Genomic DNA, 21993 nt, shown 5'->3' with positions numbered 1-21993 from the left:
GTTTGATGAATCTGGTGCACTGTCGTCATCTCATCACTGTCGCCGCTTGATGAGATGCTCATTAACACGAGAGAATGAGCAGAAGGTGTAGAAACCTTCAGGACTGTTGGAAACTGTCCCCGGTGTCCAAATTAAGGTGGTGGGAAGAAGACAAAAGAGTTTAAAACGCAGCAGAAGCTCCCTGATTCGGAGAGACTCACATGTCCCACTATTTACTTTATTGTTTATTACATAACCTCACGTGTGTTAGTTCTGCGTCTTCAGTGTTGGTCCATAAACTTTAGTGTGTATGTGTACGCTGTACAAATAAATAAATGATATAAAACTGTCTTTTTCGAGATTTAGTTGTTTTAGTTGTAACGAGGCTCTCCGCCATGTTGCTCCCAGAGAACGGACTTTTCCAGATGCGTTTCCCGGCCTCGGGCAGCTCCCTCCGCGGCCGGAGCGGCGCGGCTCGGCGCGGCGCGGCGCGGCTCGGCGCGGCTCGGCGCGGCTCGGCTCGGCTCGGCTCGGCGGTGCGGGGCGGGGCGGGTCTTCCCCACGCTCCTCTGGGAAGAGGCGAGGTCGCCTCGCCATTCCAGGAACAAATGGCTGCTAGATAGTTCACTTCCTTTCTCTCTCGACCCCGAGGGCGTCTGCAGTGAAGTGGGTGATGAGGAGGGGACGAGAAGACGAACAAAAATAAAAAAGAAACGGAACCGTCGTCGTGGGGGGGATGCTGCGGGTGGCAGAAATGACCGGCAGGTAAGTGCGAGTACCGACACCGAAAAAAAAAATCTATAAAAAATATAAATATATATAAACCCCGCGGATAAAAAAGTGGCATCGCGGAAGTACGTTTCGGGGCGCCTTACGTGGAATAAACACGAGTTCGCGCCACGACTTGCGCGGGCTGCGTATGCACATCTGCTGCACGAAAAATACGTGCATGAACGCAGCGTTTTTTTTTATTTACGGTCCTTCGTCGGTCACGTGCGCGGCCACGGAGTTGCGACACACGGCGACACGCGTCCCTGCGGAAGTTTAAAGAAAGGCGGATTAAAAAAATAAATTTTCTTAAAAAGCCCCCCCGGTCCGGGAATGTCTGCGTGCGTGGGGAGAGGAACTCGTGTCCAGTTCCGACGTGTTTTGTTACTTCGTTCATTATTCGATGTGGGCTCGACTGCACCACTTTGTCGCAATTATTTATCATTCTTTTTGTGTTTTTTTTTTCTATTCAAATGCATTTGACATGTAAAGTTGGACTTTGTTGGACTTTACATGTCATGCTGGTCTGTGTCACCATTATTGATGACAAGACTCGAAAAGGACACGTCCAGCCTCACGGTGTTGGGGGTTTTGGACGGCACGCCTTCCCTTTATTCCTGAAAAGTTCCCCACTCCGGCCGAGTTGCAGCAACAGCCGCGGCCATTTATAATTCCACTTCATGCCTCAGCAGATCCAGCCTTTCAAATATTAATAACCTCCTGTGTGCATTGTCAGGATGCTGGCTTGCCGCAGCCGGCGGCGCCTTGAGATCTTGCCCCTCGGGATGCGGTTTGTTCGTGTGTGGTCGGCGTGTGTGACTCCACTGTGGGTGCGAGGGTGTCATTTTTTGACCGCTGCTCCCGACCGCACCCGGCTCAAGATGGGATGAACTGACGGTGGGTTTCCAGGGCCGTTGTGGAATGTTGCGTTCGGGCCTGGGCGCCGGTTGGGAAATATACTGAGTGTGTGTAGGGTAAAGAGTGTTGGGGTAAGTAAATGTCCTCGTCACGACATTCCGGTAAGGGTGCATTTTTTATTTTGTTTGCAGAAGTGAGCCAGGATAGAGAGAGAGAGAGAGAGAGAGAGAGAGAGTGAGAGTGCGTGCGTGCACTGAAGGGACATGTCAGTACCCTATACAATTCAAAATTCACATTGCTCATTGATACGTGAGTGTTCGTTCTGTTTCACTGTCAGTATTAATGTGACAATTGCATTTTATTACATCTTCAAGGGCATGTTGCCCACACCTAGAATAGAAACAGGTTGTGGCATTACTGTAGTTATGTGTTATGTGTAAAAGGATTTAATCCAATTGGCTCGTGTTTCTACTGCCTGTGGTATTTTTATATTTAAACTAGTTTTGTTCTTTTTTTAATTTCATCGATTTTATTCAGGTTTTACTTCACTTTTACATTTTGCTTGATAGTTCTATTTATATACCTGCCATTTGTCTATTTATCTACAGTACAGGCCAAAGGTTTGGACACACCTTCTCATTCAATGGGGCAGTGGTGGCCTAGTGATTAACGAAGCAGCCTTGTATATCAGAAGGTTGCTGGTTCGAATCCCGATCCGCCAAGGTGCCACTGAGCAAAGCACCGTCCCCACACACTGCTCCTGTCATGGCTGCCCACTGCTCACTCAGGGTGATGGGTTAAATGCAGAGGACAAATTTCACTGTGTGCACCGTGTGCTGTGCTGCTGTGACAATCACTTCACTTTATCACTTCACTATCTAAATGTGTTTTCTTTATTTTCATGACCATTTACGTTGGTAGATTCTCTCTGAAGGCATCAAAACTATGAATGAACACATGTGGAGTTATGTACTTAACAAAAAGTGGAGACCTGGCCTCCACAGTCACCGGACCTGAACCCAGTCGAGATGGTTTGGGGAGAGCTGGACCGCAGAGTGAAGGCAAAGGGGCCAACAAATGCTAAACACCTCTGGGAACTCCTTCAAGACTGTTGGAAAAGCATTTCAGGTGACGACCTCTTGAAGCTCATCGAGAGAATGCCAAGAGTGTGTAAAGCAGTAATCAGAGCAAAGAAACTAGAATATAAAACATGTTTTTACTTATTTCACCTTTTTTTGTTAAGTACATAACTCCACATGTGCTCATTCATAGTTTTGATGCCTTCAGTGAGAATCGATCAACGTAAGTGGTCATGAAAATAAAGAAAACACATTGAATGAGAAGGTGTGTCCAAACTTTTGGACTATACTGTATCTGTATGTCTGTCTGTCTGTCTGTCTGTCTGTCTGTCTGTGTCTATGAGCCCACACAGCCCAAACACTTGTGCACCGCCATCTACTGTTCGGTTTTGAGAGCGCATTACATCACATGACTTGATTCTTCCATCCAGAGGAACTCCAGGAGCGTTCTGGAGCAGCTCCTGCTTGAGTGTTTTACTCAGGGGCACAATGGTAGCATTTGAACATGAGACTTTGTGGGTCATCAGAATTTTTTGGCACTATTAGGCAACTTCTATTTGTGTGTCTTTGAGTTAATGCTCTGTGAGTCTGTGTTTCTTCTTACGGTTCAGTATCTTGATTAAACTCCAAAATATTATATGCACAATGTTTGAATTAAACATATTGGTTTTGAATGTAAAAAGTTAATATTTGCAGCAGATACATATACAGATGCACCAAACCAAACTAGGAAGTCCAGAGGAAGAGGAAGCATTGCTCATATCACGCCTCAGAACTGGCGTTGGTTTTTTAAGCTAGATGAGAGCAGGCGTCCTGTAATGCTCACTGGATTCTTTCAGAGGTCACACTGGGTGGTTGGAAGTCCCTGGTGATCTTGGTGAGCTCTAGACCCGATGCTGACGACTACATTCCAAACCATGCAGCAAGGCAGCGTCAGAAGGGACCGTCTCCAGAAAGCGCACAGGAAGTGATGTGGCTTTATTGTCACAACGGCTGTGTCAGGGAGTCTAACAGCAGCAAGATAAGCAAGAATTGCCCATAGTGCTTCAGAATTGTGATCGGCTTCTTAGGCCTTTTAAATTGGTAAGACATTTTTTTTTTGTACATGTTTACTTTCTGTTCATTAATACCGAGAACTGTGGTACTGTACTTTAACAGTGGCATTGCTGGTTTAATGTGTGTTCTTTTTACTAATTCACCTGCCCTTCCTACTTGTAATGACTTATAGGGTAATACTTGAAAATCATCAGTATATCCTCCTGAGTCCTCTGCAGGGCAAAATGGTCAAACTGTGGTCATTTTACTTTAAATGTCCTTTGACTAACCTAATTTGGTCACACTGCACTGCCTAGGAGAGATCCTGGGCTTTCTAATGATGTCACTAGAAAGGGGGAGGGGCTTACTGAGCACATGTACCACCTTTTCAAAAAGGTCAGCATTGAATCGGCCACATTTTACAGCACTAGGAGAGCAAAGTGCAAATCTCATAAATTTCATAGAAAATGTGTGTGCTGTTTCTTTATTTTGATAGTCTTAACTTCATTTTAATGAGATTTATATAATGTGAATGTAACCCTTCGAAAACACAACTTGTATTGAATACTGTCCTGGAGAGGACAGCAGGACTTAGTAACTCTCATTTTTACAGGTGTTCACTTCCTCAGGGGATGAGGAAGGTAGATAGGATTTTGCTTAGGATGGATGCAGGAGAGTCAGACAGAGCTGTCAGGAGATGAGATGGAGGGACAGACAGTAGAACAGCCCATGGAAGGCTTAGAGGAGGATGTTGGAAGTGAAGTGATTGCCATTGTGTACCTTTGCCATTGTGTACCTTTAACCATCACCCTTAGTGAGCAGTGAGCAGCCATGACAGGCGCCCGGGGAGCAGTGTGTGGGGACGTTGCTTTGCTCAGTGGCAACCTTCCGATTATTTTCTGAATTTACCAATTCAGTTCACCAATAATCACACTAACTACTTCAACTACTGTTTAGACGCCAGTGCCTACACCAGGGGGCGCAGTGCGCAAAGGGGATTTGAACCTTCCTATTTCGGGTCTGCTTCCTTTCCTGCTAGGCCACCTCTGCCTCTTGGATTGTTCATATGACACCATTATATGAATCTATGGTTAACTTTGATTTAATAAGACCTGCTGTCCACTGCAGAATAAAAAAAATATTCTACCGGCCTCACTTAGGATTTTGTGAATTTGGATTCGGAATTAAAACAAACATTTTAAAGAGGGAGTAGAGAGCAGCATCTAATTTTTTTTTAATGCATGCCCACTAAACGTTGGGAACAGCAACATGGCCAAAACTGCAACAAAATTTAAACAGTAATAGCTGAGGATGTTCACGAGGGGCGTAGTTCTGCCCTGCAGTACCCGTTTTGCTCGGAAGAGGGCAGTAAGAGAGCCCCTCTTGTTCTCACTCTGGCCACAGTCGGTTTCTTGTGAAAACTTTACACCCTGTACAATATTCTATAAATTGCTGAAAAAAAGATAAATATTTTTTAAAAATATAATATTTCTGTAATAAAAAATATTTCGACGTGTTTCCGAGAAGGCATACACATGATTTCAGGACCTCAAATTATTAGTAGTTGCTTCCATCTTCATATGTTTTTTGAAGGCAGGAAATAATTGAGCATCACTCTTTAGTGACGAGTGTAAGTATTAAGTTTTTTTTATCTTTGCATTTTGTCTCGCTAGAAACACACAGTGTTGTGTCAATGCAAGTGGCGGGAATGTGGCAGGTTAAGGTAGGAGCAGATGAAGGCACACACTCACACACGTCCACGGACCATGGGGTTTAAAGGTCTGCAAAGACAAATCTTGCCATGTGGTGCTTTAATGTATTCGTTGAAAACGGGTTTTATTACTCGTATTCCGTATGAGTTTGAACTGACATCGTACCTATGTAAGTATTTGCTTAGTGGTATTATAAGTTCAGACTATTTGGCAGCTCCCTGTACATCATCCGTTTCCCAATTTTCAACATCCTGTCTCTATTGAAGCATCACAAGGCCTCATACACACGTAATGACACATTACCAGCTCATTGTCTGTGGCGCTTGCAGCATTGGGTCTGCTATAAAGAAGACGTCTCTTGGTCTTATTTGGCCATAAACTCTGTGCATGTGAGTCAATCCAAACCCGTGTTTTGGGGTTAAAACGCTGTGTTTGTGGCATAAACACAGGGCTCTGAAGGTGCTGCTTGTCTTCCTGGGCAGCCATGGGACTCAGTCGGCCTGGGCCAGTGATGTAGGTGACGTTGACACTGTGGCGGGACGTTGACGCTGCACCGGTGCTCCGTTCCCATAGGAGTGTGGGGACAGAAGCCAGTGTGTTTCCTGTGGAGACGCTGTTTTGACTCCCTCTGATCTGCCAGGTTGACCTGAGCCGAGACAAATTCACACGTTCCTGAGACTAAATAAGGCGGCTTTCACTACACACGCCTACTGTCATTTTTTCTTTCGTAGTCGTAGTCTGGCTCTTTGGGTGCGGAGTGTGTTTGCTCCCGGTCCGCCCAGTCAGTTTCTGTATCGATGAGAAAAGCGATAATTAATTACACTTTGGAGTATCTCGGGAGATATATTGCTTCTCTTTGTGGTGCTTTTAAGTGCTGTTTATTTGCCTCTGTTGACTGGACAATTGAGAGGAAATCCTCAACTGACTGCAGTTACATGACAATACCATCATATTGTTTTGAAGGAAACATTCTGATGGAACACACACAGACACACACACACAGACACACACACACACGTTGTGGATGTGAGTGTTGAGAGGAAGGTATATTATTTATATGAATTTTTTTTTTCCCATGTTGAACTCTGCAGGAGATGATTCTTCTCCTCTTTCCTGTCTCTTCGTCTCTCTGTGATCAGTGGAGGGAAGTTGTGGGGGGGTGGTCAATGATATCCTGATGTCAGCGAGAGACAACGCCCCTCCTCCCCATGAACAGTGAGCGCCGGGCACAGCAGGAACTGGGAGGCTTCGCTCTCCATTGGTCCTTTTTACCTGTGCTCCAGAAGGCGTGGGCGTGGCTAAAGGCGGGGGGAGGGGCATGGAGCTGATAGGTATCCTAGTAGCCACTCCCAGCCCTGGGTCATTTGGCTGGGTGTGTGCCCTGGAGGTGTGTGTGTGTGTGTGTGTGTGTGTGTGTGAGGAAGTGCGGAATGTAGCAGGCTGCCGCTCCAGTGCAGAGTAAGCGGGACTCGCCGAGGCGGGGGCGGGGGGGGTCAGGCGGGGTTGGGGGTGGGCTGCCCAGGTGTGACTCCTCGAGGGGAAGCCTGCTGTTTGGATTGCGGCGGCGTCCTGGCTGGAGGAGCTTCTCTCTCTCTCGCGCCGGCTGGAAATGAACGCTCTGAGGCTGAAGGAGCTGTCCAACTCGGACCTGTACCGACGCAGGCAGGAGCGGCCCGACAGCCTGGCGGCCGGCAGGTACAGGTGAGCCGTCCCGATACCGCCGCAGCGCAGCCAGGTGTGGTCCGGTCGCTCCTGGTCAGCGATTAGAGGCCCTGAAATGGCAGGAATGCGGAGTAAGAGGCTGGAGGTGACCTTAGCTCTGCAGCAAAGTCTGCAGCGTTCTTCTCTCTCTAGGGACAACCCAGGCTGTATCGTATGGCGCGTATCAGTGGCCCGCGCTGCCACTGGGTCGGCTTTTTTTTTTTTTTTCTCATTTCGCTTGCGCAGATTCAAAATGTTCTCGAATTTTGCCAGTGGATCGAAGGTTAATGGTTAACTCCGCGGCAACAGGGTTCAAGAGTAATAAAAGAAGAGAGAGCGAGAGAGAGAATGTCGAAGTTTGCGCTCGCATTCGCTGGTTTCCATGTGACGACCCCCCCCACGTATTCCCAGCATCATTGTAATAATGACTTTTCCTGCAGTCTTCTTTCAAAAAAGAACCGGCTTCCTGTTCCCTCCTTTCAAAGAGGAAGTGGGAAAAACGAGCAGCTGGGAGCAAGAGCAGGAACGGGTCATATGGATGTCGGAAATGAGCAGCCTTCAAATAAACCTTTACATGCAGTGTCTGCTCCTGAACTCTTAAACAGGCATTTGGAACCATGACATTAGCTGCAATAAGAACATTGGTTTAAGTAAAAAAAAAAAAAGGTCTGGAGTTAAACTTGTGGATCCAGTGAAACAGCCACGCAGAACATGAATATACAAATAGACTAAAGGAAGTATACACGTGTAAAGGTACAGAAATTGTGTGCTAGAACGTTAGTACAGTTCTAGTTGACTTTTTGGTGCATGTGATGAGCAGCGATGGGAGTTACGTAAATATCATTGCGTAATATTCCTTTCACACATGATATCAGTGAAAGTGAAGTGATTGTCAGTGTGAAACACTGCAGCACAGCACACTGTCGACACAACGAAATGTGTCTTCCGCTTTTAACCATCACATTTACATTTACAGCATTTATCAGACGCCCTTATCCAGAGTGCCTTACAATCAGTAGTTACAGGGACAGTCCCCCCCCCTGGAGACAACTCAGGGTTAAGTGTCTTGCTCAGGGACACAACGGTAGTAAGTGGGGTTTGAACCTTCTGGTTCATAGGCCACCACTAGGCTGTGATTATTAGAATTTAGAACCAGAGCTGCATGGCCTCCACGTGCCTGTGCATGTTTTCAGCAGTGCGGTTACTAAAACTGTTTGTTGGTCAGTGGCACAGGTTTGCTTAAATATGATTTTGGAATCTTGCGTTTCACAACTTGCATCATTAAAATTCCAGGCCCCGCGAGTTCTCGGGATGTCGGAGATGTTTCCTTCGATTGCTGATGCTACCCGGTTGTACAGTTTGCAATCTGTTTTGATGCAGTTACCCCTGTCGGCCGTTGCCATGGTTACTGTTGCCTCAGTTGAGTGAATGAGTTGGGTTTGTTTAGTTAGGCTGCACTCGCTGTTTACCCAGGCCTGTTAAGATGAGACGGCTGTTGCATAGAAATCACTGCAACTACTCAAGACGTGCACGTTAACCCTCGGTTGTCATGAACGACTGCCATAAGAAAAAAAGTGAAACTGAAATAATTTGGTTAGCGATGTTCTTCAACGATTTTTCATTTCATTTAATTATAGACATTTTATGGAAAATAGGAGAATAAAGCGTCGGACAGAAGAAACCTGTTGCTGACTCGGGAACTTTCTTACCATGACACAAAGTTTGTTTTAGTTTTTAGGTTGCCCAGTTTCCTCCATAAAAAGAGCACAGATTAAAGAACTAGTAATATTCTGGCAATATTCTGAGTAATTTTAGTTGCAAGGGATGCAGTTCAGCCTGTGGCCAGAAGAGGCCATCTTCAGCCATGGAGTTTGGGAGCAGAGCTCTGCATCCTTTACCGACCATAACAGTCATTTGGTGCAGAACTGGTCATCCTGAGCCTTGTGTGCATAATATAGAAGGCTTTTCATACCCCCCCACCCTGCCGTCAATGAAACATGTCCTGAGTAAAGACTGTGCATGAACGTTCGATTGCAGGAAGGCTTTGATGTTGCAACAATGTTCTGAACGCAGTGAATGTTGAAGCATGCCCTGCCGTTGCATGTCTCAGCACAGTTCACGCCACGGCTGCTAACAGCGGCTACGTCACTTTAACTGCAGGCTACGAGACAAAATAATCCTAAAGTAATGTTTAATTTATAAAAACAAATCTGTTATCTTTATATCTAGAGATTATATAGATATATTGATTCTGAGCATAATAATTCAATCTCTGAATCTCTGAACATAATAATTGCCTCTGAATATTCATAATGTTCATCTAATTTTGATTATAGATTCATTTATAGCTACTGTATGCAAATGTAAAACAGTAGCACATAGTAGGTATTTAGTACATTTTTAGTACATTTTTTAGATTCCCTGTTTAGCCTTAAATATTTGGACGTGCCACGTTCCATAATGTACAATAATAATACTGAGAGTTTAAATTAAACACAAAGGGTCGGTTTTCTGTTCACTGTTCGCTATAATGGCGTGTTTTGAACTAAGTACTTTATGAAGTTCTCCTTTAGTCTAGGGCTTGGAAACTGACCGATCATGTGGCAACAATATGTAAACTAATCTGATCTTCATACATAACGACATTCACGGAATCCATTCATGAATCTATTAATATTTATAGGAGATTTAGTGTTAATGAGCCTGAACCCATATCCCATGGTGAATGGAGAATAAATTCCTGCCCATGTGTTCTCATGGTCCTGATAACTTTCACGTCCTATTTTAGCTATCGCCATATTGGTATCAGATTTCGTTGCAGAAATGTCATTCTTTGTTTGTGTTTTTTTTAAGTTGAAAGTGACACTGAAGGACAGCAGCACGTTCCTGCTACTTCAGACTAAAATGTAATTATTTTGTCTAGTATCTGGCCTTTCACACCAACAGCACTTGAATTTGGCTTTGGATTTGGCTTTGGCACACCTCTAATCTCTTGCTTTCATGTTATGAAAAGTTCTGCGGCCCAAGGAAAGGTCAAGAGACTGAAAGCAGACAATATCACCCACACTGCTGTGGCTGCACCTGCTTTTGAGGAACGTCTAATAACAGTGGAGTCTACATGGCAGAATTGGTTATTTAATGAATTCCTGTTTTGAGATGTTTCGCAGACGCTGTGTATGCACCAATATTCCATTAAAAACCGGAGTAAAAATGCTGGTGCGTTTGTGTTAGTCACTCAGGAGACGAACATGAAGTTTGAATGAAGGTTAAATGAAGTCTGATTTACAGTTCTCATGCTCCAGTAATTAACATTTTGATATATTATCATCATGTTGTATATCAGAGGATTCAGGAATCTGAGCGATCTGTCAGTCTCTATACGTTAGGTGCTTTTTACCGTTTACAATGGCACAGAGTGTGTATATTCTTAGTTCACTGTGTTTCTGTGTCCTGTTCTCAGTACTTGAGATGAGGGGATATGAGGAGGGGATATGTCATCTCCCCCCCTGAATTAAAACAGATAAAACCATCCCCTCTTTCCATCCTATGCGGCATTTTATCAATGAATGCATAAGGTTATTGAGTAAAATACTGTGAGCGAGAGGGCATGCACAAATAATGTGTGTGCCAACTTTTCACATTTTTCATTACCTCAGTAAGCGACATAGCAGGTGAAGGCAATGGCATAGGCAATAAAAGGCAAATGCTAAGGGTGCCATCCATCCAGTCGGCACCACAAACGAAGGAAGTAAAAAAAAATGTGTTTCTTAAAACTAGTTTGTGTTAATGTGTCTTAATATGAAAAGAACAAGACCACAAAGCCTATTAAGTAGTAGTAGTAATACTTATAATGCACGGTACTCCCACATCCCAACCCCCAGCTATGGCAAGCCAACAGGGCCAATAATTAGAGCGTAAAAACGCTGTTCCCCCCTCGACAACACAATTTTTAGCGCTTAGTGGTAAACCGCAAGTGGAATATAGGCGTGTTAGAAAATGTCGAAACAGCAATATATCGCAATATTTTACGTGGTAATATTGTATCGATACAAGGACATCAAGTATTGATATATATCAAGTATTTTGTGTACAACTTTAGTCCACCGGTGCTAAACGGTGGTGCTGTTAAGCATTTTCTTTAGTGAGGTCAGTGCGACTACAACCTCCACTCCTGTAGATGCCGCTGTACAGCAGAATACTTGTATTTTAGCTCTTTTTTTTACATTTTCCGCAAACTGTAGAATATCACAATATTTCATGATATAATTGTATCATGAGCCATGTATTGTGATACATAGCGTATCGTGAGGTACCTAGTATATAGAATATAGAAATTCTATTTTTGCTTAAACAGCAATAAAAAGAGTGCACAGTTTGTCTCCCACCATGTGCACTGTCATCAGCACGAAATATGTTTGATAAACGCTAAAATTCGCCATTTGCTTATACAACTCGACTACTGCCTGTTTTTCATGTTCTCGTTTCCATCCTCTTGACCGCAATCACCACCCTTTTAATCAGGGAGGCTAATGCACGTCCTGTTTTGTGCCTGGAGCTCGTGCTTTGCCCGATCACAACTACTGAAACCTTGACCAGAGAGAGAGAGGGGGACATCCGGAACATTCTGCATGGAGCACCCCCACCCAACTCAGACACAGAGTCAGCTGCCAGGACCTAGTTTGGAGATGAGACTATACTCGGCATCTATTTGTGGAATGATGAAAACATGCAGAAGACTAGAATAGAGTAGAGTGTGTGGTTTCTGTGTAAAAGTCCTCTGTGGCATGGGGACAGAAAACACCTCGGTTTTTTTCTGGGGTGGGGGACAGTAATGCAACGAGGGTCATCTGCAAGAATTTTAATGAGGGTTTTTTTAACGCTGGTCTTGACTCTGCAAAGCATTTTGGGAGTTTAATGATGATGCATATTATATTCCTCATGCTCATGTTTCATGTGGGAACCATAAAAATCTGACCTTAATGTGAAAAGTAGTGAAAAGCAAAATCAACTCGGCTATTAAATTATTCATATTACCATATCGTATTTTTTTTAATTGAGAAGGTTACAGTTGTACAGTTTTACAGGTATCCACAAATTAGATCGCACCATGGGCTTTGTCTAGCGTAAAAGAATGTAAATACTATAAACATTTGTATTAGGGCTGCGGTATATATATTTCGGAATGAAAATAATTCATCATTTGTAAATGATGTGGTGAATTTCCACATAGAGGTGAAAAATCAATTGGTTTGTAGGGGGCTTAATATGACTTACCGTTGGCCCTGTCTAATGTTAATGATCAATTAGATCATAATATTGGTTATGCATTATGCCGGATATGCTATATATATTGTATAGCATATCAGTTAGGAAGTGCTATTGATACAGCAATATATTGTGATATCATACGAAGTGATATTGTATCGATACAGGGACATGAAATATTGATATTGTTGTATACGAATTTAGGTAGTGCATTTGAACGTTTTCTTTAGTGAGGTCAGCAGAGATGAGAATCAGCGTGCGACTACAACCTCCACTCCTGCAGATGGCGATTTGAAAGTAAAAATCACAAAGTCAAACATGACAGACCGATCACAGCATCTTTTATTTCAGCTGTGTTTATATTTTCAGTTAACTGTATAATATCATAATATGTACAATGTCCCAATAGATCGTGATATAATTGTATCGTGACCCGTGTATTATGATAGGCATCGTGAGAACCTTGCCAATACACACCCCTTTTTTTTTTATGTGAATATATATATATATATAGAGAGAGAGATAGAGAGAGAGAGGGAGAGGGAGAGGGAGAGAGAGAGAGAGAGAGAGAAAAGGAGAGAGAGAGCGCAAAAAAACATGTAGTGTACTCCATGATTTCTTAAGCATCACTCGACATTGCCAATCCTGCGATGCTGCATACGTGAACATTGCAACAACGATGCCGCACTTTGTATACATTTTGAATTGCGGCGTTAATCATGCAGATCCAGATGCATAAACAATCGTTCCGCTCTTCTGTATTTCATAACTTCATCTGTTTTAAATTTCATTCTCGTCTGTTTTCTTTCCCCCAAACAAAAGTGAAGCAAATTGCACAACCCACTCGGAGAGCCATTTGGATCCACTTGTGTACGTTTGTCTCCGAGAGCTTCGGCTCTACTGCACACACTGTGCGTTGAGCCGGGAGGAGCAACCCTCCGGGGCTGGTGGGACTCGTGAGCTCGCGCCAGAGTGTGAAGTGTTAGCGCCGAGGTGGGAGGCATGCTCGGCCACAGCTCCCGGTGATCTCTCTGGGGCAGGCTGACCTCTCCGTGCTCCGGGCTGTGCTGCCGGCGGCTGGGTGGGCTCTTAATTTGAAAGAGTGGCCCTGCCTGTAACTCAGTCTGAGAGCGAGAGAGAGAGAGAGAAAGAGAGAGAGACAGTCGGACCAGGGGAGTCGTTTTTCTCGTCCAGCTTTAGTCCAGCTCTGTGGATCTCTACCTTTCGTCACCTCTGGTTTTTGAGCGGAAACTCTTTTCCATGGACGTCCGCGGCAGAATGAATTTTCCCATGATTCCTGAGAACGGGGAGCCGCAGGTGGAGATGAACGGCGTTCGGCACCCAGACATGGGGGAGGCAGAGGTCCCTGTCTCCAGGTCGCAAAGGAGGCGCAGTGACGTTAAGGTCTACAAGGAGTTCTGTGACTTCTATGCACGCTTGTAAGTGCTGATGTTGTAAAGCAATGTGCTGAATAAGTGATTCGAACTGTTAAAGTAATAATAAGGGCAAGAATAAAGTACCATTATTATACCGTATATTATACTCTAGATGGTTATATGCATATGGAGTTGGATCTATATGTAATATTAAACAAATGTCCTTTTTTTGTTATTCACAGCCTATAAAAACAGATTCAAGGAATATGGAAGCTGGCATAATTGGCTTGAACCAGTATTTATTCACTGGTTTGAAATTGGATTTAGGTTGTAGGGTTATTTCGTAGATCTCGCCTCGTTGATGGTCCAACCATCTCATCCTGTTCTAGATTTTATTCTTTTTTTCCAGTCCCTTCACAGGCAGGGTGTCTGTGACACCCTTTCATATTCAGAAAGTCACAGCTTTGTGCACCTTTTGGCATTTGAATAATCGCTGTTTTGTACAGTTTTTCTTTTTTTTTCCGAAGTCGGTTCATATCTCGGTGTGCCCTCTTGGCAGCCGGTGGAAATGCTCTGGGGGGGGGGGGGGGGGGGGGGGGGGGGGTTGTCATTTCCCCCCAGTGTTTCCTCGTCCAGGGTGTGTCACTTTATCTTCTGATGTCAGAGCAGCCATTCTTCACGTTCGGCGTGCGCACTAAACGGCTATTTTCAGTCACAAAGTCACAAAGTGACCGGGTGCCGCTGACTTGGGTGAAACCGCTGGGAGGTTTTGGCGGACATTCCGCGCGGTCCAGCTGACCTGCCGATCCCCTGCCCACGCCGTGTGTGGAGGGCGGCTTTACTGGCCGCGTAGCGCTGCAACGCCATACATGGTGGTTCAGACTCGGTGGCTCGCATTCTCCAGGAGACATGCTGGAATCCTGACCTTTTAAACAAAGCACCTCGACCGTTTCAGGCCCTTACAGCGGGAGAAAAAGCTCCGCCCGTGCTGTTAATGCGCCCCTTGGGATTTTCCACTGTTATCCGTTTACATTGTTCTTGGCAGTCGGACTTTGATGGTCAAATTTCCAAATGTGCAAATCTGTGTATGACTCTCTCTCTCTCTCTCGAGGATTATCTGTAGCCTCGCCCATGTTGAGCGGTAAAGTAAGGCATGGCCCGAGTTCAACCCGGCGGTGAACACATGAGTTTTGCTCAACGCGTTTAAAATCACGGTTTTGAGAGATTAGGAGCCAACAACAGGCGCTTTTCTGTGTCTCGGGGACGTCCCTTTGAGACGCAGCACTATGCAGTTAATTCTCTACAGATGGACGCTGTATAAATGTCATTTATCTTTGCAAATTTCCATTCGCGCATCAATAACACATGTCAGATGGAATCGTGAAACACGCGATTGTTCACACAAACATCTGGAGGTCACGCTCTTCGTCTTCCCTTTAATGTCTTTATAACTTGCCGCAATATTTCTAAGACTCGTTCTTTGTTTGTCTTTTTTGTGTGATCCTGTCTCTTTAGCAATATGGCAAATGCCTTGGCAAATGCTATGTGTGAGCGCTGCAAGAGCGGCTTCGCCCCAGCGGAGAAGATCGTCAACAGCAACGGCGAGCTCTACCATGAGCAGTGCTTCGTGTGCGCCCAGTGCTTCCAGCAGTTCCCGGACGGGCTCTTCTACGAGGTAAAGCGCACGAAAAACCGACCACAGCCTGCGTCCAGTCTATGGTTCCCGCCGTGTACTGCTGTACCGTGTACTGAGAGAGAGAGAGCGAGAGAGAGCGCAGTGCGTTTTCATGCACGATGCATCAAAGGGGTAGCCCGAGGGACAGCGGAGTGCACTTCCAGAGACATCGCACTCCCTTTGAAGTGCCCCCCCCCCCCCCCCCCCCCCCCCCCCGGGTCAAAGCAGAGCAGGGCCGCCCAGGTGATGTGTCCTTGATATTCGATTTTTTTATGGCACTTTACAGAAATAAACCGATACTAGCAGGAAAATCTTGAGGAGTAGGATCTAACAACGTTCCCAAACATATTTTATTGGTGTGCTACTGGTGCTGTATAAGGGGAGGAACCAGTGGAGATAATAAATAAAGTGAAGTGATTGTCACATGTAATACACCGCAGCACAGCACACAGTACACACAGTGCAATTTGTCCTCTGCATTTAACCCATCACCCTGAGTGACCAGTGGGCAGCCATGACAGGCGCCCGGGGAGCAGTGTGTGGGGACGGTGCTTTGCTCAGTGGCATCTCACTGGCACCTTGGCGGATTCGAACCAGCAACCTTCTGAATACGGGGCCGCTTCCTTAACCGCTAGGCCACCACTGCCCCGATGAGTGACAGTCCTCGCTCATTTTACTTCCTATTTCCGGATGATTTAAAGCCCCTCCTGGCAATCCTTCTCTGAAGGACATTGACTAGGCTGAGTGGTGTATCGATTTGCTTATTTCTGAACTCCTTCTCTGCAGTTCGAAGGCAGAAAGTACTGTGAGCACGACTTCCAGATGCTCTTTGCGCCATGTTGCCACCAGTGTGGTGAGTAATGTCTGCTCGGGTTTTTTTGTGGATAAGGTCTTGATATGAGCATCATGTGAAATTTTCACTCTCTGGTTGTAGGGGAATTTATAATCGGCCGTGTTATCAAGGCCATGAACAATAGCTGGCACCCTGACTGCTTCTGCTGTGACCTCTGTGAAGCCGTCCTGGCCGACGTTGGGTTCGTGAAGAACGCTGGCAGGTGAGTCCAGACATCCGTGAGGGAGCCATGAAGAAGGAAAGCCAACAAATAACCGTGTGCTTTTTATTATTTTATTTCATTTTTTCCCGTTTTGGCAGACACTTGTGTCGTCCCTGTCACAACAAAGAGAAGGCTCGCGGCATGGGCAAGTACATCTGTCAGAGGTGCCACGCGATCATCGAAGAAACCCCTCTGATGTTCAAGAACGACCCGTATCACCCAGACCACTTCAACTGCTCCAACTGTGGGTCGGTACTGGAACGTAATAATAACGAAATGACAGACTGCGCCGCAGCGGCCTTTTATCACCACGCCAGACGGTCGCTCTTTATGACTCCGGGACAAAAAAATAAAATAATAATCAGTGATTATTAATGAAGGAGTTATGGTGGAAAAATGATGTGTTGTAAAAGGCACTAATGTTCACCAATAACTTCTTCTGGGCGCCGTCTCGTACGCCATAGAAGGCCGAGAAAGAACAAATTTCCTTCTTAATTTGATATCATTTGGAAGACATAATTTAGCCTGAAAGTGTTGCGCTGGTTTTGCTTCGGCTTGAATTAAACATGATGTGCACTCCATTCCCAAATACAGCTTTGTCATCGCACGAGTTTGGGGACGCACACGCAGACACGCTGGAGGCTGGACAGTAGTTATCAGCTTGGGGAATGGGCACGGGAGGGGCTGGAGACGCGGACCGGAGGCGAGGGGGAACGGGAGCGGGGCTGGCTTGAGGATGGTCAGCGAGCGAGGGTCAGATGTCGGGGCATCTTGGGTGGCACAGGCGGAGATTGTCGCGTGGTTCTGGGCGGAACCACGATTCGGCAACATGCCGTCTTGAAAGTAGTAAGAGCAGGGGATGTCCAACATGACCACCTGGCCTTCATGCTGGACGCTTACTCCAGGTTGCTTCCGGGTTGTCTCCGTGGTTGACCGTGCGCCCCCTGGTGGGCTGGTGGTGATATGACGGCCGTGACGTGTACACTACATCATACTAATTCCAAGAGCTGGGACATTTTAGTCAGTGGGCACTCTTCTGGACTGGCAGGATGTATTACGAGAAAGTTAAACCCGTCCAGCTCCACCAAAGCGGCCTTTTAAGCATGCAGAAGAGAGTTTATGTGTTGCTGGCCTAATAGATTAGTGCCCTCCTATATAAGGAAGAGGAGAGGGGGACAGTGTGCGATACTGGCAGGACGCTAAAGCAAACAGAAAGCCTGGGAGCGTCATACCAGGATCCTTACTCACGACTAATAGTCCTCCACGGCCTGGTCAGAACAGCAGTCTTCACATTCTAACAGCACTTCTGTCATTCAGATCATTCCTTACAAAAATCTGGAAAGACGGATAAACCATTGTGTGCCTTCTCATTTTTAAATTTTAATGTCTTTCACGCTCCTTTTTCCTTTGTGACACTTTTCATGCTGTGGAACACAAAGCTGGTGTTTTTATTACAAAATCTCATTTCTAAATTTGCCGTGAAGACGTTGAAAAAAAAAAAAAGGATTTGTGAAACGTTACAAAGGGCCGATATGTCCGTAATCTTTATAATTTTTTTTGCTGGTGTTGTGCTAATGAGTCCCCTCTGCATCTCCCCGCCTGCTTTTCTGTAGCAAGGAACTGACGTCTGATGCCCGGGAGCTGAAGGGCGAGCTCTACTGCCTGCCGTGCCACGACAAGATGGGCGTGCCCATCTGCGGCGCTTGCCGCCGACCCATTGAGGGACGTGTAGTGAATGCCATGGGCAAGCAGTGGCATGTGGAGGTATTTTAACCCCCGAAAATTCTTTCTACCATATGCATTATTCCACGGTCTTGGTTGTACATCAGGTTGTCATAGAGTTTGGTGTTTAGGAATAAATTTATGGAAAAAGTACATTTATTGACTGGGTTCTTGCCGTCTCAGAACCTCTGTCTGGATTTTTCCCCTCTCCTTGTCTTCTTCCTCCATGCCCCCTCTTTCAGCACTTTGTGTGCGCGGTTTGCGAAAGACCTTTTCAGGGACACCCGTACTATGAACGCAAGGGCCACGCCTATTGCGAAAGGCATTTTGATATGGTGAGGTGGGGAATGACGGTGTGTCCAGATTTCTGCTTGGCTTCCTCTGCATGCGCTGGTTTGCACCCTGACGTCTCCCATCCGCCAGAGCTTTAAACCAACAGTAATCGTCACAGAGCTCTTGAGCGATCAGCACATTTTTATGACTGGAAGATGGAGTTGCTGCTGCCGCCGCCTCATTGTTCCTGCCGCCGAAGGACATGAGTCATTCAGAAAGCAAATGAACTAACCTGTTGGGCTGGGCCTGTGTATTTTCAGCATTTTGTGTGTGCTAAGTGTGAGAAACCCTTCCTGGGACACCGGCATTACGAGAGGAAGGGCCTGGCTTACTGTGAGACGCACTACAACCAGGTACAGTGAACGAATGGACAACGTTTCCGCCGGCGGACAATCGAACCGGCCTTCCTGACAACCATGCACTGCGTAGTACAATACCCTCGAACCAAAAAAAAATCAAAAATGTTTCTTGCACATAGAACATGAGATGATATCCAAGTGTGCAAATAGTTTGTGGCTGGGATTTCTGCATGACACCTGCATTTTGATGCTGCCATGACTGATACGAAAAGTTTGTCGTGTTCGTAGTGCCCCCTACTGATGAAAGTGCGTATAATACTGGTAATGCTGCACATGTAATGACCAGATTTTTAGACATAATGTTAAGTGTAATGTGCACAGCATAGTCAAGATGACAAAAGCAGCTCATGAGGAGATTACTGAAGGTTTCTTTTCATTTCATCCCCAACATGGCAGCTGTTTGGTGATGTGTGCTATCACTGCAACCGTGTTATTGAAGGAGATGGTAATTAATTATTATAAAAAAATTATAATAATACTACTACAAATGCCGGCTTTTATTCTTTTTGTATTTCACTGACCTGCCCTCTGTGATTCCCGTCTCGTTCCCCAGTGGTTTCTGCCTTGAACAAGGCCTGGTGTGTCAGTTGCTTCGCTTGTTCCACCTGCAACGCCAAGCTGACGCTCAAGTGAGTTTTCCTTCACGGCCAGTTTATAATGCATGCTAGTCTTTGTTGTCATCTCAATATATACAAGTCTGCATATACAAGTATACAGAGAGACACAGTCTCAAGGTAATAATGCATTATGGCAATATACTTTATGGCACTACATTCTGGCTGGTATTATTGTAGAGATTAATAAAGTGCTAATAACAGGTTATAGTGCTGTAGAGGCATCTGCTCGTATATTGTTACATGTAAGGTGTGTATTGTCTGATCAGGAAGGGCAATCATTTGTCAAAAACAAAAAAAAAAACGAAGAGACATTCTCTGTTTAGTCCAGTGTGTTTCATTTATGAGATGTTTTAAGGTTTTTGAGTTCATGAAGAGCGGTCAGGTTTTGGTTCTTGAACTCTAGATGCTTAGTCTTTCCCCCTTTTATAGTCTCTGAATTTTTCCTTTCATCCTTTCAAAATCTCTCTTTCTCTCTTATTTTTTTTATCTCTTCATCTTTGCTTCACTCTTCCACTCTGCTTTGATACCCGTGGCGGCCGCCGTCCCTCCCGCCGTGGCCCGGGCCCTTGCTGCTTCAGGGATAAGTTTGTGGAGATTGACCTGAAGCCAGTGTGTAAGCACTGCTATGAGCGGATGCCCGATGAGTTGAAGCGCCGCCTGGCCAAGCGCGAACGCGACTCCAAGGAAAAGAAAAAGAAAGTGGCAACCTGTCTGTAAACTTCTTTTCCTTTCTCTTCACATTTCTCCTTTCCATTCGTTGGTTAGTGCCATCTCCTGTCACTTTATCTTTCTGAGTTGTCGTTTTTTTTGTCTAAACTCCATCTTCTGTCTTATGCACTCCATCTTCTGTCTTAGCCACTTTGCCTGTGTATTTCCATCTGCTTATTCATCTAAAAATAAATGTTTTTTTTCCACATTATCAGTGCATGATATGTATTTAATGTAGGGTTCTCTTTTCCAGAGCTGTCGCAGGAAATATGACATTAAGTTGCATTGTATTAATGATATACTTGCCTTTTTTTGAAGCTCAAATAATGAATAAGCGACGACCCTGAATGTTCTTTTCCCAGGAACAAGTTTGTGGAGTTTGACATGAAACCGGTGTGTAAAAGGTGTTACGAGAAGTTCCCCCTGGAGCTGAAGAAAAGGCTGAAAAAGCTCGCCGAGACAGCTGGCCGAAAGTAGAGGGCCACAGAACTTCAGAAACGAATGCTGGGCTTCTACGCTGGATTCATGATTGGATGCTTGTGCCAGGAAATGTGCATATCGGTGCAAACTGTATGAATATTTGTCTAATAATTTCCCCCTCTTTCTCTCTGTTTTTCTCATATATACTCTATATACTATTCAATACGTAGGACTTTAACCTTTTCATTCTTTCTTTTTGTACGGTATGTGCAAGATGTATATAATAATAATACCTAATGCTTTGTGCTAATAGTGCATTCACATATGTACATTTATGAAATGGCATTTATCTCTTTTTGAGAGACCCCAGGCTCTGTATTCCCAGTTCTGTGTCTTTCACCGTCATTCTAACACTAGAATATTCCACAATGTAGACTGAGGTTCAAAATAAAATTGTATGCCTCCCCTGTTCATATATTTCATAGAATATAGTGAAAATGTTTAATGTGTGTATGGTTCAGTGATAATGCAGAACTGTGTTTCTGGGTGGACCGCATGAGTATGGCAAAAAGGTTACTTCATGTCAAGAAAAAGGACAATAAAGCACACATATGAAATCTGTTTATTTCCGGTGTCTATACTGTACAACGTTCCTGTTGTTAATACCATGATATTTGGTAAGCGCCATTATTTTGAGGAACATCCCACTTCATGAGCTCTAATTCGGAAACCTTTGGTGGATCAAACCCTGTTGTTGAAGGTGCTCTGTTGTTTAATAGCCTTCACCGTGGGTTGGATGAGATTCATCCAGAGATGTTGAAGGCTCTGGACAATGCAGGAGTTGCATGGGTCAGTAGTGGCCTAGCTGTTAAGGAAGCGGCACCGTAATCAGAAGGCTGCCGGTTTGAATCCCGAGCCGCCAAGGTGCCAATGAGGTGCCACCAAGCAAAGTACCGTCCCCACACACTGCTCCCCGGGCGCCTGTCACGGCTGCCCACTGTTCACCAAGGGTGATTGTTAAAAGCAGAGAATCAAAATTCCTTCGGGATTAATAGAGTTAAAAAAAAAAGGCAAAAAAGAGTAGGCACGGCCTGGCAGAGACGCCATCATGACAAAACTGAATTGAGATGAAAAACAAGCCAGAACATAGTCCAGTTCATCTCATTCTATAACAAGATCTAGTACTGTAATTTTGTGGATTTTTTTAAATTTACTTTATATATTGCTTGTCCTGTATAAAGTTGAATTTAATAATTTTTTTAAATATAAATATAAACAAGCAATAACCGTCATTTCCGCGGTGCTGTAATGCATACTCCGGTCCAGTGGGT

General features: G+C 44.9%; 1 protein-coding gene across 10 annotated transcripts; it reads left to right on the top strand.

Annotated features, from left to right (window-relative positions):
- Nucleotides 1–514: 514 nt before the first annotated feature.
- On the top strand, nucleotides 515–21287 carry LOC114796942 (LIM and senescent cell antigen-like-containing domain protein 1). Of its 10 annotated transcripts, none has more exons than XM_028991479.1 (11): nucleotides 515–744; nucleotides 15289–15448; nucleotides 16235–16301; nucleotides 16383–16503; nucleotides 16602–16751; nucleotides 18117–18267; nucleotides 18819–18911; nucleotides 19314–19362; nucleotides 19471–19546; nucleotides 20113–20294; nucleotides 20605–21287. In XM_028991479.1, the coding sequence occupies exons 1-10, from the start codon at nucleotides 716–718 to the stop codon at nucleotides 20249–20251; spliced, it is 1035 nt and encodes a 344-aa protein (XP_028847312.1). In that variant the 5' UTR covers nucleotides 515–715; the 3' UTR covers nucleotides 20252–20294; nucleotides 20605–21287. The 10 variants fall into 10 exon arrangements, 8 of the variants coding, with proteins under 8 accessions (XP_028847312.1, XP_028847313.1, XP_028847310.1 ...); XM_028991480.1 differs by lacking the exon at nucleotides 515–744 and adding an exon at nucleotides 3431–3767; XM_028991477.1 differs by lacking the exon at nucleotides 515–744 and adding an exon at nucleotides 6951–7132.
- Nucleotides 21288–21993: the final 706 nt, after the last annotated feature.

This window comes from Denticeps clupeoides, chromosome 9 (genome assembly GCF_900700375.1).
Source record: "Denticeps clupeoides chromosome 9, fDenClu1.1, whole genome shotgun sequence".
Classification (NCBI taxonomy): domain Eukaryota; kingdom Metazoa; phylum Chordata; class Actinopteri; order Clupeiformes; family Denticipitidae; genus Denticeps; species Denticeps clupeoides.
Note: the sequence above shows the minus strand (reverse complement) of the source record. Positions and strands in the feature narration are given on the sequence as shown.

Excerpts from the sequence above, each read along its gene's own strand:
- LOC114796942 (XM_028991474.1), top strand. The coding sequence starts at position 13,658 with ATGGACGTCCGCGGCAGAATGAATTTTCCCATGATTCCTGAGAACGGG. Across the intron at positions 18,268-18,467 it reads GCAAGCAGTGGCATGTGGAG|CACTTTGTGTGCGCGGTTTG; the intron begins GTATTTTAACCC and ends CCCCTCTTTCAG. Across the intron at positions 18,561-19,313 it reads GCGAAAGGCATTTTGATATG|CTGTTTGGTGATGTGTGCTA; the intron begins GTGAGGTGGGGA and ends CCAACATGGCAG.